Genomic DNA, 27,445 nt, shown 5'->3' with positions numbered 1-27,445 from the left:
GCATCTGGGGGGGGGCTGGGGGTCTCCTGAACCCCATGGAGGATTTGGGGAGCTGCCCCCCCTCCTGTACAGAAGGACGAGACTTGACAAGTCAGTTCCTGCTTTATTAACCCTTTCAAAACAGTCGCTGAGTGGCAGAGGGTGGGGGGCAGGGACAACGGGGGCCCCCCCCTCCCCAAGGAAAATCATACCGGTAAGGCAATAACCTGGCAGAATCCAGCCCCCCAGGCGACACGGGAAGTGGCCAGGGGTGGGGAGATGGGGACCCCCCTGCAAAAATGAGGATCTACCACCCTTTCCCAGGTGGGCCCCCCCCAAAATGCGGCTCAGCCCCATAAGTTTTGCAGGGCCACAACGGGTGTGGGGCTTAGCGGGCTGTGTGCTGGGTCCCGGCTGAGGGAGCTGCCGTTGGTGAGGCTGTGGGGAGAAGAGGGGAGTCTGAGCCCTCATACGCCCCCCCCAGAACAGAACCCCCCAGAACTGGGGACCCCCAAAGCATCCTGGACCCCATACTGCCCCATAGAGACCCCTCCAAAATCACACCCCACAGACAGGCCCCCAAACACCTGCCCCCCAGCCCATTCCCACCTCCCCACACACTGACTCTGCAGGCTGGGGGGGGGGACAGCTAGACCTGCCCCCCCTGCCCCCCCAAATACCGGGATCCCGCCGGGTCCCCTGCTCCGCCCCGCCAGCATGGGGGGCGCTGCGTGTCCCATCCCGCTCCCGCCCCCCGCCCCCGGGAGCCGCCCACCCGTGACCGCGGCCCCCAAGCTGCAAAGCGGAGCGGGATTGGAGACCCCTGGTGGCCACTAGGGGAACTGCAGGCCCTGCCCCGCCCCCACACGTGCCCCTCACTCCCGACCCGCAGCCCCCGCTAGCCCGGCCCTGCCCCCCGCAGCTCTGCCGGTGCCCCTCACTCCCGACCCGCAGCCCCTGCCCAGCCCGGCCCTGCCCCCCCCCCCAGCTCTGCGGTGCCCCCTCACTCCCGACCCGCAGCCCCTGGCAGCCCGGCCCTGCCCCCCGCCCAGCTCTGCCGGTGCCCCTCACTCCCAACCGCAGCCCCTGCTAGCCCAGCCCGGGCCCCCCCCAGCTCTGCCGGTGCCCCTCACTCCCGACCCGCAGCCCCTGCTAGCCCGGCCCTGCCCCCCCCAGCTCTGCCGGTGCCCCTCACTCCCGACCCGCAGCCCCTGCTAGCCCGGCCCTGCCCCCCCCAGCTCTGCCGGTGCCCCTCACTCCCGACCCGCAGCCCCTGCCAGCCCAGCCCTGCCCCCCCCAGCTCTGCCGGTGCCTCACTTCCCGACCCGCAGCCCCCTGATAGCCCAGCCCAGCCCAGCCCCCAGCCCTGCCGGTGCCCCTCACTCCCGACCCGCAGCCCCTGCCAGCCCGGCCCTGCCCCCCAGCTCTGCCGGTGCCCCTCACTCCTGACCTGCAGCCCCTGGCAGCCCGGCCCTGCCCCCCCAGCTCTGCCGGTGCCCCTCACTCCCGACCCACAGCCCTGCCAGCCCGGCCCTGCCCCCCCCAGCTCTGCCGGTGCCCCTCACTACCCCCGCCCCCACAGCCCCTGATAGCCCTGCCCAGCCAGCCCCCAGCCCTGCCGGTGCCCCTCACTCCCGACCCGCAGCCCCTGATAGCCCAGCCCTGCCCCCCAGCTCTGCCGGTGCCCCTCACTGCCAGACCCACAGCCCCTGATAGCCCGGCCCTGCCCCCCCCAGCTCTGCCGGTGCCCCTCACTCCCGACCCGCAGACCCTGGCAGCCCGGCCCTGCCCCCCCCCCCAGCTCTGCCGGTGCCCCTCACTCCCGACCGCAGCCCCTGATAGCCCAGCCCTGCCCCCCCCAGCTCTGCCGGTGCCCCTCACTCCCGACCCACAGCCCCCGCTAGCCCAGCCCTGCCCCCAGCTCTGCCGGTGCCCCTCACTCCCGACCCACAGCCCCTGCCAGCCCAGCCCTGCCCCCCCCAGCTCTGCCAGTGCCCCTCACTCCCGACCCACAGCCCCTGCCAGCCCCGGCCCTGCCCCCCCCCCCCAGCTCTGCCAGTGCCCCTCACTCCCGACCCGCAGCCCCTGATAGCCCAGCCCAGCCCAGCCCCCAGCCCTGCCGGTGCCCCTCACTCCCGACCCGCAGCCCCTGCCAGCCCGGCCCTGCCCCCCAGCTCTGCCGGTGCCCCTCACTCCTGACCTGCAGCCCCTGGCAGCCCGCCCTGCCCCCCAGCTCTGCCGGTGCCCCTCACTCCCCGACCCCCACAGCCCCTGCCAGCCCGGCCCTGCCCCCCCCCCCAGCTCTGCCGGTGCCCCTCACTCCCGCCCCACAGCCCCTGATAGCCCTGCCCAGCCAGCCCCCCAGCCCTGCCGGTGCCCCTCACTCCCGACCCGCAGCCCCTGATAGCCCAGCCCTGCCCCCCAGCTCTGCCGGTGCCCCTCACTGCCGACCCACAGCCCCTGATAGCCCGGCCCTGCCCCCCCAGCTCTGCCAGTGCCCCTCACTCCCGACCCGCAGCCCCTGGCAGCCCGCCCTGCCCCCCCCCAGCTCTGCCGGTGCCCCTCACTCCCCGACCCGCAGCCCCTGATAGCCCAGCCCTGCCCCCCCCAGCTCTGCCGGTGCCCCTCACTCCCGACCCACAGCCCCCGCTAGCCCAGCCCTGCCCCCCAGCTCTGCCGGTGCCCCTCACTCCGGACCCACAGCCCCTGCCAGCCCAGCCCTGCCCCCCCAGCTCTGCCAGTGCCCCTCACTCCCGACCCACAGCCCCTGCCAGCCCGGCCCTGCCCCCCCCCCCAGCTTTGCCAGTGCCCCTCACTCCCGACCCACAGCCCCTGCCAGCCCAGCCCTGCCCCCCCAGCTCTGCCAATGCCCCTCACTCCCGCCCCGCAGCCCCTGCTAGCCCAGCCCTGCCCCCTCCAGCTCTGCCAGTGCCCCTCACTCCCGACCCGCAGCCCCCTGCTAGCCCAGCCCTGCCCCCCCCAGCTCTGCCAGTGCCCCTCACTCCCGACCCGCAGCCCTGCCAGCCCAGCCCTGCCCCTCCCCCAGCCCTGCCGGTGCCCCTCACTCCCGACCCGCAGCCCCTGCCCCCCCCCAGCTCTGCCCCCCAGCTCTGCCAGTGCCCCCTCACTTCCCGCCCCGCAGCCCCTGCTAGCCCAGCCCTGCCCCCCCCAGCTCTGCAGTGCCCCTCACTCCCGACCCGCAGCCCCCTGCTAGCCCAGCCCTGCCCCCCCCAGCTCTGCCAGTGCCCCTCACTCCCGACCCGCAGCCCCTGCCAGCCCGGCCCTGCCCCCCAGCTCTGCCGGTGCCCCTCACTCCTGACCTGCAGCCCCTGGCAGCCCGGCCCTGCCCCCCCAGCTCTGCCGGTGCCCCCTCACTCCCGACCCACAGCCCCTGCCAGCCCGGCCCTGCCCCCCCCCCCAGCTCTGCCGGTGCCCCTCACTCCCGCCCCACAGCCCCTGATAGCCCTGCCCAGCCCAGCCCCCAGCCCTGCCGGTGCCCCTCACTCCCGACCCCGCAGCCCTGATAGCCCAGCCCTGCCCCCCAGCTCTGCCGGTGCCCCTCACTGCCGACCCCACAGCCCCTGATAGCCCGGCCCTGCCCCCCCAGCTCTGCCGGTGCCCCTCACTCCCGACCCGCAGCCCCTGGCAGCCCGGCCCTGCCCCCCCCCAGCTCTGCCGGTGCCCCTCACTCCCGACCCGCAGCCCCCCTGCTAGCCCAGCCCTGCCCCCCCCAGCTCTGCCGGTGCCCCCTCACTCCCGACCCCGCAGCCCCCGCTAGCCCAGCCCTGCCCCCCAGCTCTGCCGGTGCCCCTCACTCCCGACCCACAGCCCCTGCCAGCCCAGCCCTGCCCCCCCAGCTCTGCCAGTGCCCCTCACTCCCGACCCACAGCCCCTGCCAGCCCGGCCCTGCCCCCCCCCAGCTCTGCCAGTGCCCCTCACTCCCGACCCACAGCCCCTGCCAGCCCAGCCCTGCCCCCCCAGCTCTGCCAATGCCCCTCACCTCCCGCCCCGCAGCCCCTGCTAGCCCAGCCCTGCCCCCTCCAGCTCTGCCAGTGCCCCTCACTCCCGACCCGCAGCCCCCTGCTAGCCCAGCCCCTGCCCCCCCCCAGCTCTGCCAGTGCCCCTCACTCCCGACCCGCAGCCCCTGCCAGCCCAGCCCTGCCCCTCCCCCAGCCCTGCCGGTGCCCCTCACTCCCGACCCGCAGCCCCTGCCCCCCCCAGCTCTGCCCCCCAGCTCTGCCGGTGCCCCTCACTCCCGCCCCGCAGCCCCTGCTAGCCCAGCCCTGCCCCCCCCAGCTCTGCCAGTGCCCCCTCACTCCCGACCCGCAGCCCCCTGCTAGCCCAGCCCCTGCCCCCCCCAGCTCTGCCAGTGCCCCTCACCTCCCGACCCGCAGCCCCTGCCAGCCCAGCCCTGCCCCTCCCCCAGCCCTGCCGGTGCCCCTCACTCCCGACCCGCAGCCCCCCATGCCAAGGCAGAGTCTGTGTCTTTAATTCCTTTATTGGACGGTTCACACACAGGTCGGGCCCGGAGGGCTGCGCGCGGTGGCCATGCAGGTTGTTGGGTGGGGGGGGGCTCCGAGCAGCCCCCCCACTTGTTGATGCAGCTTCCCGCTGAGGCTTCAGGGAAGGGGGGGTCGTGGGCTGCTGGGGGAGCCCTGACCTGGGGCAAGGGTGGGGTTTAAGGGGAGGTAGGGGTGGGGCAGGAGATTTGAGGGACAGTCGGGGGGAGCAGCTGTAGGACCCAGCTAATATAGATGGGGGGTTGGGGGGGCTGCAGGAGGGAACATTGGGGGGATGAAGGGGTGTTTGGGGAGTTGGGGGTTAGTATGAGGAGGGATGGGGGGTTGGGGGGACAGCGCATGGAGGGTTTGGGGGCCTGGGCATTGGGGGTCAGTGTGGGGAGCGGTCAGGGACAGCGCGGGGCTCACGGGCAGCGACTCGGGGTGCTGAATATATAATATAGATATTTTTCTATTTCTCACAAATCCCTTAAATAACCGTTATATACAGATACGGGGACACACACACACACACACACACACCTTAGACTGGGGGGCAGTGTCTCAGATTGCACAGTCCGGTGGGAGGGGATAGGTGTGGGGTGAGGGGTGTGGGGTTGGCAGGAGGCCGCCCCTTAACATCTCGGAGCAGCGGTGGGGGGCTGTCAGGAGGAGGTGGAGGGCTGTGGGGGGGTTGGGAGGAGGTGGGGGGTTGGGGGCTGTTGGGGGCCGCCCTCTCACCGCTTGGAGCAGCGGTGGGGGGCTGTCGGGGGAGGCTGTGAGGGGTTGGGGGGCTGTGAGGGGTTGGGGGCTGTCGGGGGGCTGTGAGGGGTTGGGGGGCTGTCGGGGGAGCTGTGAGCGTTTGGGGGGCTGTCGGGGGGGCTGTGAGGGGTCGGGGGGCTGTGAGGGGTCGGGGGACTGTCGGGGGAGGCTGTGAGGGGTTGGGGGGCTGTCCGGGGGGCTGTGAGGGGTTGGAGGGCTGTGAGCGGTTGGGGGGCTGTCCGGGGGGCTGTGAGGGGTCGGGGGGGCTGTCGGGGGGGCTTTGAGCGGTTGGGGGGGCTGTCGGGGGGCTGTGAGGGGTTGGGGGGCTGTCGGGGGAGCTGTGAGCGTTTGGGGGGCTGTCGGGGGGGCTGTGAGGGGTCGGGGGCTGTCGGGGGGCTGTGAGGGGTCAGGGGCTGTCGGGGGGGCCGCCCCCTCACAGCTCGGAGCACCGGTCCTGTCGGCTGTAGTGGTCGAACTGGCTTTTCCAGTGGCCCATGTACGCGCTCCAGCGGTGAAACTCCAGCCGCCACTGCCGCTCAGCCTCCTCGATGTTATCTGGGGGGAGAGAGCCCAGGGGGCGGTTAGCGTCCCTCAGAGCTGGGCCCAGAGCCCCCTGCCCCCTTCCCCGAACAATTCCCCCAGGCCCGCTCGCAAGACGGGGGACCGAGAGCCGCTTGGGGCCGGATCCAGGCTGGCGTTTGCCCCCCCCCAGCTCTGGCTGTCGTTGGGTTTTCTTGGCCGTCTGTCCAGCTGCCTCCGCTCGCCCGCGGGGTGCTGGGAACAAGGCCGAAATCCCGTCTTGTTCGGCTGCCGTGACGCGGGGTCCCTGGGGCTGTCGCTCCGGGATGGCGAGGGGCCCGTCGGGCTCTTGGGAATGCCGCCGCCCGCTCCGGCGTTCGAGTCAATTATTTCCGCGGCCCTGGGAAAACAGTCCCCGGAGATCTGCAGCCAGTCTCCGTCCGGGAGGGGCGTTGGGACCTGCTGTTGAGTCCCCATCCTGGCCGCCCCTCCACAAACAGCTGGAGAAACGTCCATGTTATGTGCTTCTACCGCACCGTGTGCCTCCGGCCGGCCGAGCCACATCTCTCGGGCTCTGGCTTTGCCCACGGCGGCTGGAGTCTGTCCCTGAGCCGGCGAGTCCTTGCTCCTGGCCTGGGGGGGGGGGGGGGGGGGGGGGTGGCGGTCTCGTTTTCCGGAGGGGGCCAGTCGCTCCCGGGTCCCGCTCGGTCGCTGTGGCTGGGGCTGAATCTCTCTTCAGTTGGGGGTCGCAGTGCAGTTTGGATCTGTTCACCCGACCCCCCGGGGCCTTGAATTCTCTGCTCTGTCATAACCCACCTGTCGGCCAGCCCCGACCCCCTCTTGTGTGACCCCCGTGGCTGTCGGCAGAGACGCCGCAGGGCCCCCCCGGCGTGGGTCAAGCGTGGCACCGGGGGTGCTGGGGAGTGACGCGGAATCTAACCGGGACCAAGCAGATGCTCTCGGAGGGGCCAGGTCGCGGAGACCCGGCATGTCCCGGATCAGCCGCGGGGCCCGATGACCGCGCCCCACACGTGACCCTCATCCAGTGCCACCCGGCCAGGTAGGGCTGAGTCAGGCTCATGTGAGGTGATTAGACACCCAAGGGCTGAACAGGATAATGCAGGAGCCCGGACGCCTGGGTTCTCTCCCCCGGCTCTGGGAGGAGAGTGGGGGCTGGTGGTTAAAGCAGGGGGGGCTGGGAGCCAGGACTCCTGGGTTCTCTCCCCAGCTCTGGGAGGGGAGTGGGGGGCTGGTGGTTAGAGCAGGGGGGGCTGGGAGCCAGGACTCCTGGGTTCTCTCCCCAGCTCTGGGAGGGGAGTGGGGGCTGGTGGTTAGAGCAGGGGGCTGGGAGCCAGGACTCCTGGGTTCTCTCCCCGGCTCTGGGAGGGGGAGTGGGGGGTCTGATGGATTAGAGGCAGGGGGCTGGGAGCCAGGACTCCTGGGTTCTCCTCCCCGGCTCTGGGAGGGAAGTGGGGGCTGGTGGGTTAGATGGAACAGTGCCCAGGTGTTAATGTGTGAGTGGGGGATCCCACATGTGGGGTAGTGTCTGGGGGGGGCCCCGCCAAGCAGCCGCTCCCCCTCATCTCCACATCTGAAAAGCGCCGTCACCCTCAGGACCCAGCCCCCCCCAGAACCTCGTCCTCTGCTGCCAACCCCCCTAAGCCCCCCTCTACTGTGGGGCAGGGCTCCTGTTTGCCCCCTACCTCCACCCCAGAGCCCCTCCCCCCATACCTGATCACCCCCTTTATACTGACAGCTCCTCCTCCCACACCTCTCGCCCCCCTCAGTCTCTGTGTCCCCTCTCCACCTCCCCGCCTCACTGACCCTTCCCCTACCTCAGTGCCCTCCCCGTCACAGGGGGCCCTCTCCACTCCCCCATGTGCCCCATCTCTCCCACTCGAACCCTCCAACTCACCCCGACCCCTTCCCCACAGTCACTTTATTGGGGGGGGGGCGGTGAATTGTCAAAGACACGAACACGACATGCAAAAGGAAACACTAAAAAATGTCTTTTATAAGCAGCCAGAAACCCCCCACCCAGGGCTGCCGAGCCGGGCTCAGGGGAATTGGGAGGTGACAGTCCCCCCCCCCCGGGGTGTCAGGGTGTCTGGGACCCAGAGATCAGGAACACCAGTGTGAGCCCGGCTGGGACATGTACCCCCCGCGGTTCCCCTCTCCCCCATGCCAGCTGGCGCGTCAGACCCATGTATGCCAATGCCCCCGGCAGGGCTCAGAGCTGGCCCAATACAGCAGCCGCCGCCTAGGGCCCTCGTGTGTGCGCGTGTGTGCACAGTGCTTGTAGTGTGTGTGTCGGTGTGCAGGAGCTCCGTGCAGTGCGTGTGACAAATGTGCAGTGTGCGCAGGGAGGGTGCAGTGCATCGGTGTGCAGTGAAGGTGCAGTGTGTGTACGTGTGGGGTTTGCATGCGCAGTGAGTGTACCGTGTGTGCGCGCTCCTGCCTGTGTACATGCAGTGTAGCGCGTCTAGATGCAGTGCAGTGTGTGTGAAGTAATATACATTCAGTGTCCATGCAGTGTGTCAGTGCGCAGTGTTCCTGCAATACGTGAGCAGTGTCCGTGTGCAGCGTCCACTTGCAGTGTGTCCAGGGGCAGTGGTTGTGAATAGTGTGCAGTGTGCACAGTGCAGGTGTGGAGCGAGTGTGCAGTGTATGAGCAGTGTGTGTGCAGTGTGCGTGTGTCAGTGTGCAGTGTGCACAGTGCAGGTGTGGAGCGAGTGTGTAGTGCACGAGCAGTGTGTGTGCAGTGTGCGTGTGTCAGTGTGCAGTGTGCACAGTGCAGGTGTGGAGCGAGTGTGCAGTGTATGAGCAGTGTGTGTGCAGTGTGCGTGTGTCAGTGTGCAGTGTGCACAGTGCAGGTGTGGAGCGAGTGTGCAGTGCACGAGCAGTGTGTGTGCAGTGTGCGTGTGTCAGTGTGCACAGTGCAGGTGTGGAGCGAGTGTGCAGTGTATGAGCAGTGTGTGTGCAGTGTGCGTGTGTCAGTGTGCAATGTGCACAGTGCAGGTGTGGAACGAGTGTGCAGTGTATGGAGCAGTGTGTGTGCAGTGTGCGTGTGTCAGTGTGCAGTGTGCACAGTGCAGGTGTGGAACGAGTGTGCAGTGCATGAGCAGTGTGTGTGCAGTGTGCGTGTGTCAGTGTGCAGTGTGCACAGTGCAGGTGTGGGAGCGAGTGTGGCAGTGCACGAGCAGTGTGTGTGCAGTGTGCGTGTGTCAGTGTGCAGTGTGCACAGTGCAGGTGTGGAGCGAGTGTGCAGTGTATGAGCAGTGTGTGTGCAGTGTGCGTGTGTCAGTGTGCAATGCGCACAGTGCAGGTGTGGAACGAGTGTGCAGTGTATGAGCAGTGTGTGTGCAGTGTGCGTGTGTCAGTGTGCAGTGTGCACAGTGCAGGTGTGGAGCGAGTGTGCAGTGTATGAGCAGTGTGTGTGCAGTGTGCGTGTGTCAGTGTGCAGTGTGCACAGTGCAGGTGTGGAGCGAGTGTGCAGTGCATGAGCAGTGTGTGTGCAGTGTGCGTGTGTCAGTGTGCAGTGTGCACAGTGCAGGTGTGGAACGAGTGTGCAGTGTATGAGCAGTGTGTGTGCAGTGTGTGTGTGTGTGTCAGTGTGCAGTACACACAGGGTGTGTGCATGCAGCTCGTGCCGCGTCTGTAGGTGTGCAGTGGTTGGGCGCAGGGCGGGTGTGCCTGCGGAGCACGTGCGTTGTGTCTACGTGTGCACCGAGGTGCGGAAGTGCGGTGCTTGTGCAGCAAGGCTCCGCCCCCCATCCCCTGTTCCCCTACCGGGGGGCCCGGCACCAGCGTCGGAGCAGCAGAGCGTTAAAATCCTGGCTAGGAAATGCCCCCGCTGCTCATGGGGAGGGGCGCTGTCCCCCCGGCAACAGCTGGGTGCCCCCTAGTGGCCCGTTCAGTGAGCTCCGGCTCGGTGCCATCTAGTGGTCAGAAGTTCCACAGGCCCACAACTGCCCCAGTCTGGGGCCGGCTCCGCCCCGAGCCGACCCCGTGACCGCCCCGCCCCGCCCCGCCCCGCCCCGCCCCGCCGTCCGATGCATGCAGTATCCACTCTCAGGGCCTGAGCCGCAGGGCGAGAAGGGGAAGGAGGGCGAGGAGGGGCAGTGGGGCTGGGGGGGGCCCGGGGCCCCGGTCGGTTGCAGCGCATGGCTCTACAGGGGAGAAAAAAAAAGAGGAGGGGGGGATTAAGCCATGGCCCGGACCCTGGGGGGCAGGGATACCAGGCTGGCTGGGCCGTGATGGCAGGGGAGGGGGATATATTTGGTTTGTCCTGCCTCAGTTTCCCTCTGTGAGCTCCCCTCCCACTTCCCCCATCCAGTTACCCCTTCCCCTCCCCCATGAGGCAAAGATCCCCCCCATGATGCCCCACAGCCCCTTTCCTGATATAGGGTCCCCCCGTGCTCTCCAGCCCCCCCTGGTATGGCAGGGTCCCCCCCCCCCAGGCGTCTCACCAGTGATGTTGAGAAGCTTGGGCAGGAAGCGGTTCCAGAAGGCGCAGACCTGGGCCCGGAGCCCCTGCCCCACAGCCAGGGGGCGCGGGTTCAGCTGTACGTACTGCTGCTGCTGCGGGGTGTAGGGGGGCCAGCGCACCCCCCGCTCCGATGCCTCATTGGGGTCCCTGCCCAGGAGGGAGAGAGGGGTCACGCCCTGCTGGCCAGGGTCCCCCAAACCCACCCGCCTGGCCCCCCAGTGTGGGGACCTCCCTCCACTGACTCACTCCTGTGCACCCCCAAACCCACCTGCCTGTCCCTCAGTGTGGGGACCCCCCTCCGGGGACCTCCCAAACCCACCCACCTGGCCCCCCAGTGTGGGGACCCCCCTCCGGGGACCTCCCAAACCCACCCACCTGGCCCCCCAGTGTGGGGACCTCCCTCCACTGACTCACTCCTGTGCACCCCCAAACCCACCTGCCTGTCCCTCAGTGTGGGGACCCCCCTCCAGGGACCTCCCAAACCCACCCACCTGGCCCCCCAGTGTGGGGACCCCCCTCCACTGACTCACCCCTGGGGAGCCCCAAACCCACCCAACTACTTCCCAGTCTGGGGACCCCCCAGAGACCTCCAAGCCCACCCACCTGTCCCCCAATATGGGGACCCCCCTAACCCACCCACCTGCCCCCTTGCGTGTGGGGACCCCTCTCCACAGACCCCCCACCCCACAGGCCTCCCCAGGCCCCCCAGCTTGAGGTCCTGCCCCCCGGATCTCCCCCCCGGTACCCAGTGCGGGCGAAGTTAGCCCAGTAGCGCATCATGCGGCGGCTGAGGGCGGCCTCTGCGGCCGTGTAGTTGAGGCCGGGGTCGAGGGGCAGGCCGAAGACGAACTCGATCTCGTAGCCGTGGGGCACCCCCATCCAGGGGGGCCAGAGCATGTTGGAGGCGCGGTGGTCGAAGAAGTAGGTGTAGACCCGGGCGCCCCGCTCAGCCAGCCGCAGGGCAAAGTGGGTGACGGGGCAGATGACGTTGTGGTCCCCCACGATGTCGTCCATGGCCTCCCGGTTCTTCACCGGGTTGTCCTGGTCCAGCCAGTCGGTGTATTGCAGCACCACGGCTTCGGCCGCCAGCTCGTTGGCCTGGGGCACCCCCATGCGCACCCCGCCCAGGAAGTCCTCCCGGCTGATCAGGCTCTCGTTGTCCTTGCTGAAGCCGGGCGCCCCGTAGATCAGGAAGTAGGTGCCCTCGTCCCGCACCACCCCCACCAGCGCCTGGGTCTCCTTGAAGCCACCGGCGCCCGGCGTGGCCTCGGGCACCTCACCGGAGAAGTCCCCGTCGGCCACCGGCACGAAGGAGAAGCGGAAGACGCTCTGGTGGGGCAGCACCTGCCACTCTTGGTCGATCAGCTCCTGCGGGGTCTTGTCCCGCAAGCAGGCCACCAGCTCCGAGTCATTGCCCGGCGGGCAGCCCACCAGCTTGGCCAGCTGGGCGGCCCGGCGCCGGCCCTCGGCCGGGGGCACGGTGGCCCAGGGGGCGTTGGGCACCCCGCTCTGCAGGATGGCGCGGCGGAAGAGCGGGCGGCTGCCGGGCGAGAGCAGGTGCATGCCCACCGAGGCGGCCCCGGCGCTCTCCCCGAAGATGGTCACCGCCTTGGGGTTGCCCCCGAAGAAATGGATGTTGCTCTGTACCCACTGTAGGGCCAGCCGCTGGTCCAGTAGCCCCACGTTGCCCGGCGCCTCCTGGCTGCCCGAGAGGGCCAGGAAGCCGAAGGCCCCCACCCGGTAGTTCATGGAGACCACCACCACCTGCTCGGCGTAGGCCAGGTAGCGCCCGTCGTAGACGTCCAGCGAGGCGGAGCCGCTGTAGAAGCCGCCGCCGTAGATCCAGACCAGCACGGTGGCGTTTTTGGGGCGCGGGGAGGGCACCCAGAGGTTGAGGTACAGGCAATCCTCGCTCATCTCCTGGTTGGGGTTCCACATCTCCGTGCCGGGGAAGCCGGGGTAGAGGGTGTCGACGTACTGGTAGCAGGCGTGGCGGTAGGCGCCGGCGTCCAGCAGCCCGCTCCAGGCTCGCTTGGGCTCCGGCCGGCGGAACCGCAGCCTGCCCACGGGCGGCTCGGCGTACGGGATGCCCAGGAAGGCGGAAACCTGGCCCGAGAGGACGGGCACCCGCAGGCCCCGCACCCGCCCCACCCGGGTGCTGGCCAGCAACTCGTCGGCCCGGGCGGAGAGGGCCAGGGCGGCGAAGAGCAGGAGAGCGGGGCCAGGCAGGGCTCCGGCCATGGCGTGTCTGCGGGGGGAGGGGAGAGGCGGGGTTAGGGGGGCAGCAGGAGACGTCCCCCACCCCCGAGCTCCCCAGCCACTGACAGCCCCCCACCCCTGGGGCCGCAGCAGGATCCCGTCCCCCAACTGCCTGCCCTGATAAGGGAACCACGGGGGCCTATTCCCGACCCAGCAGCCCCAGACGCCTTATCGGCAGCATGCAGAGACTGGGGCACCGGAAAGGGAGTGGGGGCTGGCGGGTAGGCGGGGGGGCTGGCAGCCAGGACTCCTGGGTTCTCTCCCCGGCTCTGGGAGGGAGTGGGGGCTGGTGGGTTAGAGCAGGGGGGGCTGGGAGCCAGGACTCCTGGGTTCTCTCCCCAGCTCTGGGAGGGGAGTGGGGGCTGGTGGTTAGAGCAGGGGGGGGCTGGGAGCCAGGACTCCTGGGTTCTCTCCCCGGCTCTGGGAGGGGAGTGGGGGCTGGTGGGTTAGAGCAGGGGGGGCTGGGAGCCAGGACTCCTGGGTTCTCTCCCGCCATGGCTCTGGGAGGGGTCTAGTGCTCGGAGCAGTATCTCGGTATCCGGGAGCAATTCCTGGAGCGGGAAGGGCCTCTGGGGTGTGGTTAAAGCTGGGGCGTCCATGGGCTGTAACCGGGGTAACCCGCCCTTAACACGACTCCCCACAGATCCCCCCCCACCACGGCCCCTGGTGTCACTCCCCCGCCCCTCCCAGCCAACAACCGGCTCATGTGTACGAACCCCCCTAGCGTAATCCCCCAGCCCAGCCCACAACAGCCGGGAAACCATCACACCCCGGTCACATGCGTCACCCGACAAACCCGCCTGTCCCCCCGTCCACTGAACCACCCCGTGCGCAACACACAACCCCCGCCACCACACACAGCCGGAACACACCCGTACAGAACACACACCGCCGCCCAAAGTCACAACACACCGCTCATTCTGACAACACAACCGCCCCTCAAACACAGTGCAACAGTCAGCCAACCAACACACAGCCACAACCTCCTCTCACCACACGCGTGCGCACCCCCCACACCCTCTCATCGCACCCCCGCAGAACATCCATCAAACCTACGCACACACACAACACAACCCCCCTCTCACTGCACACACACACACACACAGTCATACCACACCCGTACACGCTCCCTGACCCACACCTCAGCCCCACAACCGGCCCCCAAAACAGTACAATACCCATCAAGCCAACACATACATACACAACCCCCTCTCACTGCACACAGTCATACCACACCTGTACACAACACCCCCTGCCCAAAGTCATAACACACAGCCACAACCACCTTCTCACCCCCCCCCCACAACAGCCATCAAACCAACACACACACAACACAACCCCCCGCTCACCGCGCACACACACACAGAGTCATACCACACCCCTACCCGCTCCCTGACCCACACCTCAGCCCCTCAGCACACAACCGTCCCCGGACCTGTCCCCGTGCCCAGGCAGAAATCACACACTCGGTCACCGCAACACACCTCCCCCATCCTGACACCCGGCTCCCAACCACAACCCCCCCCCCACTGCCACAACTTGCCCCCAGGACAGTGACCCAACAGCCCATCCCCCGCGCACACCCTCACACCTGTGCACAATCCCCCGTCCCAGCCGGCGCCCCCCAGCACCCGCGTCACCACCTGCTGCCTGGCTCAGCGCACGGCTGGGGTTGGAGTCCACGGGGCGGGGAGGGGGTGGCCGGAGCCAGAGGGAACTGGGCCCTTGAACCCAATGCAAACAGGGTGGCACCGAAACCCCAGGGCCTTGGCAGCGTCTCCCAGGGAAACCGGATCGACCGGGCTGGGGGTGGGGACAGACACAGAACTCCGCCGGTGCCCTTCACTCGCAACCCGCAGCCCCTGCTAGCCCAGCCCCCGCACCCAGCTCTGCCGGTGCCCCTCACTCCCGACCCGCAGCTCCCCCAGCCCTGCCCCCCCCCCAGCTCTGCCGGTGCCCCTCACTCCCGACCTGCAGCCCCTGCTAGCCCGGCCCTGCCCCCCCCCCCAGCTCTGCTGGTGCCCCTCACTCCCGACTCGCAGCCCCTGCCAGCCCAGCCCTGCCCCCCCCCAGCTCTGCCGGTGCCCCTCACTCCCGACCCGCAGCTCCCCCAGCCCTGCCCCCCCCAGCTCTGCTGGTGCCCCTCACTCCCAACCCGCAGCCCCTGCCAGCCCAGCCCTGCCCCTCCCAGCCCTGCCGGTGCCCCTTACTCCCGACCCGCAGCCCCTGCCAGCCCAGCCCTGCCCCCCCCCAGCTCTGCCGGTGCCCCTCACTCCCGACCCGCAGCCCCTGCCAGCCCAGCCCTGCCCCACCCCAGCTCTACCGGTGCCCCTCACTCCCGACCCGCAGCCCCTGCCAGCCCAGCTCTGTCTGGGTCAGATCAAGGGTCCATCTAGCCCAGTATCCTGTCTTCCGACAGTGGCCAGTGCCAGGTGCCCCAGAGGGAATGAACAGAACAGGGAATCGTCAAGTGACCCATCCCCTGTCGCCCATTCCCAGCTTCTGGCTGTCAGGAGCTCAGGGACACCCAGGGCATGAGGCTGCATCCCTGGCTAATATCCCTAGCGTCTGTGAACTTAGCTAATTCTCTTTTGAACCCTGTTATACTTTTGGCCTTCACAACATCCCCTGGCAAGGAGTTCCCCAGGTTAACCGGGTGTTGTGTGATAAAGCACTTCCTGTTGGTTGTTTTAAACCTGCTGACTATTAAATTCATCAGGTGACCTCTCACTTTGTGTTATGCCAAAGGGTAAATAACACGTCTCTGTTCGCTTGCCCCACCCCAGCCCTGGTTTAATAGACCTCAATCATATGCTCCCTTAGGCGCCTCTTTTCCAGGTTGAACAGCCCCAGTCTGATTAATCTCTCTTCATACGGAAGCCGTTCCAGACCCCTCATCATTTTTGTTGTCCTTTTCTGAACCTTTTCCAATTCCAATAGATCTTTTTTCCGATGGGGCGACCACATCTGCACGCAGTATTCAAGATGTGGGGGTACCATGGATTTAGAGAGGCAACATGATATTTTCTGTCTTATTCTCTATCCCTTTCTTCATGATTCCCAACATCCTGTTCGCTTTTTTGGCTGCCGCTGCACATTGAGTGGATGTTTTCAGAGAACTCTCCACAGTGACGCCAAGATCTTTCTTGAGTGGTAACAGCTAAGTTAGACACTTTCATTGTATATGTATAGCTGGGATTATATTTTCCCATGTGCGTTGCTTTACATTTATCAACACTGAATTTCATCTGCCATTTTGTTGCCCAGACACCCAGTTTTGAGAGATCCTTTTGTAGCTCTTCGCAGTCTGCCTGGGACTTAACTATCTTGAGTAGTTTTGTATCATCTGCCAATTTTGCCACCTCACTGTTTACCCCTTTTTCCAGATTGTTTATGAATAAGTTGAATAGGACTGGGCCCAGTACAGACCCCTGGGGGACACCACGATTTACCTCTCTCCATTCTCAAAACTGACCATTTATTCCTATGCTTTGTTTCCTATCGTTTAACCAGTTACCAATCCATGAGAGGACCTCTTATCCCATGACAGCTGACTTTGCTTAAGAGCCTTTGGTGATGGACCTCGTCAAAGGCTTTCTGAATATCTTAGTACACTATATCCACTGGATCACCCTTGTCCACATGCTTGTTGACCCCCTCAAAGAATTCTAGTAGATTGGTGAGGCATGATTTCCCTTTACTAAAACCATGTTGACTCTTCCCCAACAAGTTATGTTCATCTCTGTGTCTGACAATATTGTTCTTTATTATTGTTTCAACCAGTTTGCCCGGTACTGAAGTCAGGCTTACTGGCCTGTAATTGCTGGGATCACCTCTAGAGCCCTTTTTAAAAATTGGCGTCACATTAGCTATCCTCCAGTCATCTGGCCCAGCGGCTGATTTAAATGATAGGTTACAGACGACAGTTAGTAGTTCTGCAATTTCACATTTGAGTTCCTTCAGAACTCTTGGGTGATACCATCTGGTCCTGGTGACTTATTGCTGTTTAATTTATCAATTTGTTCCAAAACCTCCTCTAATGACACCTCAGTCTGGGACTGTTCCTCCAATCTGTCACCTAAAAAGAATGGCTCAGGTTTGGGAATCTCCCTCACATCCTCAGCTGTGAAGACCGATGCAAAGAATTCATGTAGTGTTCCTGCAATGGCCTTGTTTTCCCTGCAGGGTCTCTCAGCACCTTGATGGGCCACTGGCCCCCCTGGTTGTTTGCCGGCCTCCCTGCTTCTGATGGACTTGGAAAAGTTTTGCTGCGGGTTTGTGCCCCTTTAGCAAGCTGCATCCCCGCCCGGCTCGTCGCATGTCTCTGGCCGCGGGCTGGGCTCCAGTCTGGCTCCGGCTGGCGGGGCAGTTTCCCAGGGCGCCCGTTTGTGCCGTTCGGCCCCGTTCCTCGGCTGCTGAGCCGTGGGGGAGGCGCTCGGGTGCCCGGCACCCTCACAGCCCGGGCCTGGCTCAGGGCGTTTTTAGGAACACTCCATGCTGCTGGCAGGCACGGGACCGATGCCATCCACCCCCCAAAGTGCTGCTGGGGGGCACCGTGGGGCAGAAGCACTGGCTGTGGGGGGGGGCGGGCTCCCGGCAGGGGGCACCGTGGGGCAGGAGGACTGGCAGTGAGGGGAGGCTCCCAGCAGGGGGCACCGTGGGGCAGGAGCACTGGCTGGGGGGGGGGCCTCCGGGTAGGGGGCGCCGTGGGGCAGGAGGACTGGCTGGGGGGGGCTCCCGGCAGAGTGCGCCGTGGGGCAGGAGGCAGGATCCCGGCTGTGGGGGGCATGCCAGCCTGTTCCAGGATCCCGCAGGTGGGGGGAAGGTCTGGTATTTTGCTTGGCTGGGCCCTGGGCTTTGCTGGGGGGGGAGCGTTCCCGGGAGGGGCAGAAGTGGGGCTTGAAGGGGATATGAAGGAGAGGGTGGGGGATGGGCGCTGCCCCCCATACCCGACACCACCCCCCCGCCGGGCCCTGAGCCAGCCCCCCCCCCCCCGACGTGGGGAGCAGCTGTAGGGCGGGCGCCAGCCCCAGCTGTTAGCGACTAAAATACCCCGGACGGAAATAACCAGGCGCTCACTCTGAGGGATGGGGGGGGGGCTGACAATGGTGGGGGCTGATGGGGGTGGGTGGGGAAGGGGGGCAGTTGTACCAGGGCCTGGACCTTGGGGACCCCCCACATGTGTGTAACTAAAGGGAAAGGGAAGGGGGTGGGGGCCCCCCGAATGTCTCTCTCTGGGCCTGTGGGAGGCAGGGAAGGGGTGTGCCTGGGGAGGGGGGTGTTGGGGTCCCTCTGCCCCTTGGAGCCCCCAACACCCCCCCCGGCCCACATGCAGAGGGATGTTTTGGGGTACGGGGGGGCTGGGCTCCCCTTTAAGAGGCCAGATGGGGCCCTCGGAGCCTCCCCCACCCCACAGCCCATCTGCTTTGTCCATCGCCAGGTCCTGTGAGCCATGGGGCCGGAACTGACACCCACGGAGTGTGTGTGTGGGGGGGGTTGCTGGGAACTCAATCCCCCCCCCCCGACTTGGCAGCCAGCGGCTTCCGAGTGCCAGAGCCCCCCCCCCGGCCGCTGTAACTCGACCCCCCCAGCTGACCTCCCCTCCAGACCTCCTCCACTCGGCCCCTGTAACCAGCCCCCCCGCTAGCCCCCCCCAGACCTGCCCCCCACCCGGCCCCTGTAACCAGCCCCCCCTCCTAGCCCCCTCCCCAGACCTACCCCCCACCCGGCCCCTGTAACCAGCCCCCCCGCTAGCCCCCTCCCCAGACCTACCCCCCACCCAGCCCCTGTAACCAGCCACCCCCAGACCTACCCCCCCACCCCTGTAACCAGCCCCCCCCGCCGACTCCCCCAGACCTACCCCCCTGGGATCGGGGGAGAGAGGCCATGGCTTCATGGCCCAGCAGCCCAGCAGGGAACCCCCCCCCACATACCCCCCCACGGAGGCTGGGCCCAGAGACCTCTTATAGCCCCCCGCGTGGGGGGGCAGCTCAGGAGAGATGAAGCCTCGTGGAAGATGCGCACCCCGTGCACGGCACACGTGCACAGATATGCACATGCACACAACAGATCCGCGGAACCCCCCTGACACGGAACACGCACGGGTGCACTCACAGAACGTACAGATGTGCACACGCACTCCAGGCACGGAACACGCGTGTGCAACACATCCCAGTGCATGGAACATGCACGCATGTACATGCACACACCCGCATACACACCTAGTGTGCATGGAAACACACACACTCACGTGTGCACACGCGCATGCACACACACACACACGTGCACACACACTCACAAGCGCACACATACACTCTCTCTCTCTCTGCCTGAGGTCGTTCCACACCCCAGGCTCTTTCCAGCTGCCCCCCGGGGCTGTGCCGGGCTGGCATGGGAGGGCTCATCCTGTGGAGACCCAGCCCTCCCCCCACTGCAGATCTGGGGAGAGGGGGGAATCCTCTCCAAGGGTGCGTCCTGATTGGTTACACTGGATGTAAGGATCCTCCAATCACAATGGGTCTCCCCACTCCCCAACACCCCTCCATCGGGTGCAGCCCCGAGAGATAGACAGATAGCTGGATGTGTGAACGCCCTCCCTCCCCCACATGTCAGTGCCCTCTGCCCTGGGCACATCACCCCCTGCCGCCCCCCATCTCTCAGTGTCCCCCTGCCCTGGGCACATCACCCCCTGCCGCCCCCCATCTCTCAGTGTCCCCCTGCCCTGGGCACATCGCCCCCTGCCGCCCCCCATCTCTCAGTGTGCCCCTGCCCTGGGCACATCGCCCCCTGCCGCCCCCCATCTCTCAGTGTGCCCCTGCCCTGGGCACATCGCCCCCTGCCGCCCCCCATCTCTCAGTGTGCCCCTGCCCTGGGCACATCGCCCCCTGCCGCCCCCCATCTCTCAGTGTGCCCCTGCCCTGGGCACATCGCCCCCTGCCGCCCCCCATCTCTCAGTGTGCCCCTGCCCTGGGCACATCGCCCCCTGCCGCCCCCCATCTCTCAGTGTCCCCCTGCCCTGGGCACATCGCCCCCTGCCGCCCCCCATCTCTCAGTGTCCCCCTGCCCTGGGCACATCGCCCCCTGCCGCCCCCCATCTCTCAGTGTCCCCCTGCCCTGGGCACATCGCCCCCTGCCGCCCCCCATCTCTCAGTGTGCCCCTGCCCTGGGCACATCGCCCCCTGCCGCCCCCCATCTCTCAGTGTCCCCCTGCCCTGGGCACATCGCCCCCTGCCGCCCCCCATCTCTCAGTGTCCCCCTGCCCTGGGCACATCGCCCCCTGCCGCCCCCCATCTCTCAGTGTGCCCCTGCCCTGGGCACATCGCCCCCTGCCGCCCCCCATCTCTCAGTGTCCCCCTGCCCTGGGCACATCGCCCCCCTGCCGCCCCCCATCTCTCAGTGTCCCCCTGCCCTTGGCACATCGCCCCCTGCCGCCCCCCATCTCTCAGTGTCCCCCTGCCCTGGGCACATCGCCCCCTGCCGCCCCCCATCTCTCAGTGTCCCCCTGCCCTGGGCACATCGCCCCCTGCCGCCCCCCATCTCTCAGTGTGCCCCTGCCCTGGGCACATCGCCCCCTGCCGCCCCCCATCTCTCAGTGTCCCCCTGCCCTGGGCACATCGCCCCCTGCCGCCCCCCATCTCTCAGTGTGCCCCTGCCCTGGGCACATCGCCCCCTGCCGCCCCCCATCTCTCAGTGTCCCCCTGCCCTGGGCACATCGCCCCCTGCTGCCCCCATCTCTCAGTGTCCCCCTGCCCTGGGGAGAGCCCATCTGCTGCCCCCCATCTCTCAGTGTCCCCCTGCCCTGGGCACATCGCCCCCTGCCGCCCCCCATCTCTCAGTGTCCCCCTGCCCTGGGCACATCGCCCCCTGCCGCCCCCCATCTCTCAGTGTCCCCCTGCCCTGGGCACATCGCCCCCTGCCGCCCCCCATCTCTCAGTGTCCCCCTGCCCTGGGCACATCGCCCCCTGCCGCCCCCCATCTCTCAGTGTGCCCCTGCCCTGGGCACATCGCCCCCTGCCGCCCCCCATCTCTCAGTGTCCCCCTGCCCTGGGCACATCGCCCCCTGCCGCCCCCCATCTCTCAGTGTGCCCCTGCCCTGGGCACATCGCCCCCTGCCGCCCCCCATCTCTCAGTGTGCCCCTGCCCTGGGCACATCGCCCCCTGCCGCCCCCCATCTCTCAGTGTCCCCCTGCCCTGGGCACATCGCCCCCTGCCGCCCCCCATCTCTCAGTGTCCCCCTGCCCTGGGCACATCGCCCCCTGCCGCCCCCCATCTCTCAGTGTGCCCCTGCCCTGGGCACATCGCCCCCTGCCGCCCCCCATCTCTCAGTGTCCCCCTGCCCTGGGCACATCGCCCCCTGCCGCCCCCCATCTCTCAGTGTCCCCCTGCCCTGGGGAGAGCCCATCTGCTGCCCCCCATCTCTCAGTGTCCCCCTGCCCTGGGCACATCGCCCCCTGCCGCCCCCCATCTCTCAGTGTCCCCCTGCCCTGGGCACATCGCCCCCTGCCGCCCCCCATCTATCAGTGTCCCCCTGCCCTGGGCACATCGCCCCCTGCCGCCCCCCATCTCTCAGTGTCCCCCTGCCCTTGGCACATCGCCCCCTGCCGCCCCCCATCTCTCAGTGTCCCCCTGCCCTGGGCACATCGCCCCCTGCCGCCCCCCATCTATCAGTGTCCCCCTGCCCTGGGCACATCGCCCCCTGCCGCCCCCCATCTCTCAGTGTGCCCCTGCCCTGGGCACATCGCCCCCTGCCGCCCCCCATCTCTCAGTGTCCCCCTGCCCTGGGCACATCGCCCCCTGCTGCCCCCCATCTCTCAGTGTGCCCCTGCCCTGGGCACATCGCCCCCTGCTGCCCCCCCATCTCTCAGTGTCCCCCTGCCCTGGGCACATCGCCCCCTGCTGCCCCCATCTCTCAGTGTGCCCCTGCCCTGGGCACATCGCCCCCTGCTGCCCCCCATCTCTCAGTGTCCCCCTGCCCTGGGCACATCGCCCCCTGCCGCCCCCCATCTCTCAGTGTCCCCCTGCCCTGGGGAGAGCCCACCTGCTGGGACCCCCCCCCACTGTTCAGTCTCAGCCGTGGGAGCCAGGGGCGTGTTTTTGCTTATGGGGGGGTTGGGAATCCCGCCCCCTCCATGAGTTCAGGGCTGTTAATAACCCAGCACTGATTCTGTTTGCAAACACAACCGGGGTCTCCATGGGCACAGCCTGGGGGGGGGGGTGTTACGGCCTCTCTCTGGGAGCGGACACCCCCCCCGCCTGCCCCTCCTGCCTCACCTCTCCCTCCACCCCCTCTCCTGCCCCACCCCCACCTGCCCCCTTCGGCCCCCTGCCTGCCTCCCTCCTCCCAACCCCACCCTGCCCGGCTCTCTGCCTCCGTGTCTCTCTCTGCTCCAGCCCCCGGTCCCAGCTCATGCCCCCCTGTGTGGGGGGGGGGGCAGGGGAGTCTCACCCCAATGGCCGGGGGGGGGGGATCTCAGCCTGTTGGCTACTAGCCCTGGGGAGGGGCAGCTTGCCAGCCACTGCCCTGCCCCCTCCTCTGCCCCTTCTGCCCCATACCCCCAGCTCTGTGCTCCCTGCCTCCCCCTTCCTCCTGCCCCATATCCCCTCAGCCCTGTGCCCTGCCCCTCCTCTGCCCCCTTCTGCCCCATACCCCCAGCTCTGTGCCCCCTGCCTCCCCCTTCCTCTGCCCCCATATCCCCTCAGCCCTGTGCCCTGCCCCTCCTCTGCCCCCCTTCTGCCCCATACCCCCAGCTCTGTGCCCCTGCCTCCCCCTTCCTCTGCCCCATATCCCCTCAGCCCTGTGCCCTGCCCCTCCTCTGCCCCCTTCTGCCCCATACCCCCAGCTCTGTGCCCCCTGCCTCCCCCTTCCTCTGCCCCATATCCCCTCAGCCCTGTGCCCTGCCCTCCTCTGCCCCCTTTCTGCCCCATACCCCCAGCTCTGTGCCCCCTGCCTCCCCTTCCTCTGCCCCATATCCCCTCAGCCCTGTGTCCTGCCCCTCCTCTGCCTCCTTCAGCCCCATACTCCCAGCTCTGTGCCCCTTCTCTGCCTTCCTCTGCCCCATATCCCCTCAGCCCTGCCTTCCTCTGCCCCCTTCTGTCCCATCCACCCCCAGCCCTGTGTCACAACCCGGTCTTCGGCCCCAACCCCCCAATCCTGTGCCCCCTGTCTCCCCCCTCTCTTCTGCACACAACCTGTCAAGGGATCAGGTGCTGCCCCCATATAGCCGGTGAGAGCCCCCCTCCTGGCCTGACACACAGACCCCCCCTGCTAGGAACCCCCACCTCCCAGCCAGACACCCTTTCCCACAAATACCCCCCCCCATTCCCCCATTTGCTGCTGCCTTATCTTTGCTGGCAACGCCCCACCCCTCAGCACCCAGAGCCCAGCCTCGCCCAGGGAACCCCCCACCCGACCCTGGCGCAGCGCCCACCTTGCCCAGCCCAGCCTGGGGGGCACCCTCCACTGCCTGGGCAGGGCCCCAACCAGCCACTCCACCCTGCTCAAACTGTGCTCCCTGCACTGGGAGCTCAGCCATGGGGCGAGGGAGGAAGGGGGGGCAGGGGTGTGGGGCTGGCTGGGTGAATAGATAGATAGATAGAGGGGGTGGATGGGGATAGATAGATAGATAGATAGATAGATAGATAGATAGATAGATAGAGGGGGTGGATGGGGATAGATAGATAGATAGATAGATAGATAGATAGATAGATAGATAGAGGGGGTGGATGGGGATAGATAGATAGATAGATAGATAGATAGATAGATAGATAGAGGGGGTGGATGGGGATAGATAGATAGATAGATAGATAGATAGATAGATAGATAGATAGATAGAGGGGGTGGATGGGGATAGATAGATAGATAGATAGATAGATAGATAGATAGATAGATAGATAGAGGGGGTGTCTGGGGATAGATAGATAGATAGATAGATAGATAGATAGATAGATAGATAGATAGAGGGGGTGTCTGGGGATAGATAGATAGATAGATAGATAGATAGATAGATAGATAGATAGATAGATAGAGGGGGTGGATGGGGATAGATAGATGGAGTGGATGGAGATAGAGAGATAGATAGAGGGAGTATCTGGGGATAGATAGATAGATAGATAGATAGATAGATAGATAGAGGGGGTGGATGGGGATAGATAGATAGATAGATAGATAGATAGATAGATAGATAGATAGATAGATAGAGGGGGTGGATGGGGATAGATAGATAGATAGATAGATAGATAGATAGATAGATAGATAGATAGATAGATAGATGGGGTGTATGGGGATAGATAGATAGATAGATAGATAGATAGATAGATAGATAGATAGAGGGAGTATCTGGGGATAGATAGATAGATAGATAGATAGATAGATAGATAGATAGATAGATAGATAGAGGGAGTGTCTGGGGATAGATAGATAGATAGATAGATAGATAGATAGATAGATAGATAGATAGATAGATAGAGGGGGTGGATGGGGATAGATAGATAGATAGATAGATAGATAGATGGGGTGGATGGGGATAGATAGATAGATAGATAGATAGATAGATAGATAGATAGATAGATAGATAGATAGATAGATAGATAGAGGGAGTGTCTGGGGATAGATAGATAGATAGATAGATAGATAGATAGATAGATAGAGGGGGTGGATGGGATAGATAGATAGATAGATAGATAGATAGATAGATAGATGGGGTGGATGGGGATAGATAGATAGATAGATAGATAGATAGATAGATAGATAGATAGATAGAGGGGGTGGATGGGGATAGATAGATAGATAGATAGATAGATAGATAGATGGGGTTGATGGGGATAGATGGATAGATAGAGGCGGTGTATGGGATAGATAAATAGATAGATAGATAGATTAGATAGATAGATAGAGTATCTGGGGATAGATAGATAGATAGATAGATAGATAGATAGATAGATAGATAGATAGAGGGAGTGTCTGGGGATAGATAGATAGATAGATAGATAGATGGGGTTGATGGGGATAGATGGATAGATAGAGGCGGTGTATGGGGATAGATAAATAGATAGATAGATAGATGAGGTGGATGGGGATAGATAGATAGATAGATAGATAGATAGATAGATAGATAGATAGAGGGGTGGATGGGATAGATAGATAGATAGATAGATAGATAGATAGATAGATAGATGGGGTGGATGGGGATAGATAGATAGATAGATAGATAGATAGATAGATAGAGGGGGTGGATGGGGATAGATAGATAGATAGATAGATAGATAGATAGATAGAAGATGGGTGGATGGGGATAGATAGATAGATAGATAGATAGATAGATAGATAGATAGATAGATAGATAGATAGATAGATGGGTGGATGTGTGATTGATAGTAAGATAGATAGATAGATAGATAGATAGATAGAGGGGGTGGCATGGGGATAGATAGATAGATAGATAGATAGATAGATAGATAGATAGATAGATGGGGTTGATGGGATAGATGGATAGATAGAGGCGGTGTATGGGGATAGATAGATAGATAGATAGATAGATAGATAGATAGATAGATAGATAGATAGATAGAGTATCTGGGGATAGATAGATAGATAGATAGATAGATAGATAGAGGGAGTGTCTGGGGATAGATAGATAGATAGATAGATAGATAGATAGATAGATAGATGGGGTTGATGGGGATAGATGGATAGATAGAGGCGGTGTATGGGGATAGATAAATAGATAGAGATAGATGAGGTGGATGGGGATAGATGATAGATAGATAGATAGATAGATAGATAGATAGATAGATAGATAGATAGAGGGGGTGGATGGGATAGATAGATAGATAGATAGATAGATAGATAGATAGATAGATAGATAGATAGATAGATAGATAGAGGGGGTGGATGGGGATAGATAGATAGATAGATAGATAGATAGATAGATAGATAGATAGATAGATAGAGGGGGTGGATGGGGATAGATAGATAGATAGATAGATAGATAGATAGATAGATAGATAGAGGGGGTGGATGGGGGTAGATAGATAGATAGATAGAGGGGGTGGATGGGGATAGATAGATAGATAGATAGATAGATAGAGGGGGTGGATGGGGATAGATAGAGGGAAGGGGCGGTGGATGGGGATAGATAGATAGATAGATAGATAGATAGATAGATAGATAGATAGATAGCGGGGGTGGATGGGGATAGATAGATAGATAGATAGATAGATAGATAGAGGGGGTGGATGGGGATAGATAGATAGATAGATAGATAGATAGATAGATAGAGGGGGTGGATGGGGATAGATAGATAGATAGATAGAGGGGGTGGATGGGGTAGATAGATAGAGGGGTGGATGGGGAGAGCGAGCGAGAGAGAGAAGGGTGTGTCGGAGACGGATGGATGGAGAGACAGAGGGATGCATGTGTCTGGGAGGATGGTGGGGTAACTGGAGGAGTGTGTACGGGCTGGCTGCTGGATGGGGGGGGGATAGGTTGACAGAGGAGTGTGTATAGGCCTGGCTGGGGATGGTCAGCTGGCTAGATTAGATGAGGAGAGGGGAGTGTCTGTAGGCTGGCCAGGAGGGTCACTGGGGGTTGGCTGGGAGGGGTCACTGGGGGGTCTCACTGGGGGCTGGCTGGGGGGGCTGGCTGGGAGGGGTCACTGGGGGGTCTCACCTGGGGGCTGGCTGGGGGGGCTGGCTGGGAGGGGTCACTGGGGGGTCTCACTGGGGGCTGGCTGGGGGGGCTGGCTGGGAGGGGGTCAACTGGGGGGTCTCACTGGGGGCTGGCTGGGGGGGCTGGCTGGGAGGGGTCACTGCCGTGGCTCACTGGGGGAGGCGGCTGGGAGGGGTCACTGGGGGGCCTGGCTGCTGGGGGGGTCACTGGGGGGGGGATGTGCAGGTTTTTGCATCTCTCTATTCTGCTGCTGCTTTGGCCAGAGCGTGGAAAACACCCGCCTGGGAGGGGTTAAATCATACAGGGGCGCATGTGTGTGTGTGTGTGTGGGGGGGGCGGCGCAGGTCACATGGTCCCGGCCCCCCCCCCCCCCCCCACAGCCGGGCTATTCCCAGCCTCCTGCCTGTCGCTGCTCCCCCCGAGGGGGGGCTCGGTTCTTCAGCCCCCCCCCAGCCCTGGCTGCAGCCCCCCCCCCCAGCCCTGGCTGCAGCCCCCGATTCCCCCCCCCCGCACCCTCTTCCTCTGCACCGGGGGGGCTGAAGAAGAAGGAGGAACCCGGCTGCCCCGCAGGGGATTGGGGGGGGGCGTAGCCCAGCAGGGAAGCGGGGGGAGGCTGGGTACCAGCCCACAGCCCCCCCCCCCCGGTTGTGTAACCCCCCCTTCCCCCGCCCCGGCAGGTTGCTCCAGATGCGTCCAGATGCGCGCACCTGGCTGTTGCTGCAGAGGCGGCCCGGGGAAGCGGGGGGGGGGGATGCAGGGACCCCCCCCGCCCCGGTGCCGAGGGGGGGAGGGGAGGGTCGCGCTCACCTGGCGGGGGGGGGGCGCGGGGCAGCCCCGGTTCCCTGAGTCCGGGCAGGCGAGAGCCGCCGGCTGCAGCTGCTGGGCTCCGGGCGCTGGACTGGAATAAGCGCCCCCCCCCTCGCCCCGGCCCCCCCCGCGCCCCCGCCCCCCAGCCTCTCCGCAGCCAGATCTCGCGAGCCTGCGGAGCTCGGCGGACACGGGGGGGTGGGGTGGAGGGAGATAGGGGGCAGGCTGGGTGTGGGGGATGGGCTGGCAGTAGGGGCTGCGCTGGGAGGTGGCCGGGGGGGGGCGCTGGATGTGTGGGGGGGTCAGAGCATTGGCACAGGGGGGCAGCGGCCGCAGCCGGATGATGGGGCAGAGTTGGGAGGTTGGGCCCGTCCCCTCCAGCCTGTGCTCCAGGGCCCCGGGGGCTGTGGGGTGCAGTGGGGCGCTGTGGGGACGTGTTATGGGGTGCTGTGGGGTGGGGCTGTG

The 27,445-nt window shown here is 64.7% G+C and overlaps 2 protein-coding genes across 5 annotated transcripts in view; one reads left to right on the top strand and one right to left on the bottom strand.

Moving 5' to 3' along the window:
- The window catches only part of RNASEK (ribonuclease K), a 321,727-nt gene that overhangs the window by 8,211 nt on the left and 286,071 nt on the right, over positions 1 to 27,445 (top strand). The window lies entirely within an intron of this gene.
- ACHE (acetylcholinesterase (Yt blood group)) lies at positions 4,462 to 27,173 on the bottom strand. 4 transcript variants are annotated; one of them, XM_065568964.1, is made up of 4 exons: positions 26,981 to 27,173; positions 10,994 to 12,496; positions 10,229 to 10,395; positions 4,462 to 5,795 (listed from the first exon to the last, which is right to left on the bottom strand). In XM_065568964.1, the coding sequence occupies exons 2-4, from the start codon at positions 12,487 to 12,489 to the stop codon at positions 5,674 to 5,676; spliced, it is 1,785 nt and encodes a 594-aa protein (XP_065425036.1). In that variant the 5' UTR covers positions 12,490 to 12,496; positions 26,981 to 27,173; the 3' UTR covers positions 4,462 to 5,673. The 4 variants fall into 4 exon arrangements, with proteins under 4 accessions (XP_065425036.1, XP_065425037.1, XP_005313960.1 ...); XM_065568965.1 differs by lacking the exon at positions 26,981 to 27,173 and adding an exon at positions 14,151 to 14,272; XM_005313903.4 differs by lacking the exon at positions 26,981 to 27,173 and adding an exon at positions 14,099 to 14,249.

The sequence above is a fragment of the Chrysemys picta genome, chromosome 16 (assembly GCF_011386835.1).
Source record: "Chrysemys picta bellii isolate R12L10 chromosome 16, ASM1138683v2, whole genome shotgun sequence".
NCBI lineage: Eukaryota > Metazoa > Chordata > Testudines > Emydidae > Chrysemys > Chrysemys picta.
This window is presented reverse-complemented; position numbering and strand designations above follow the sequence as displayed.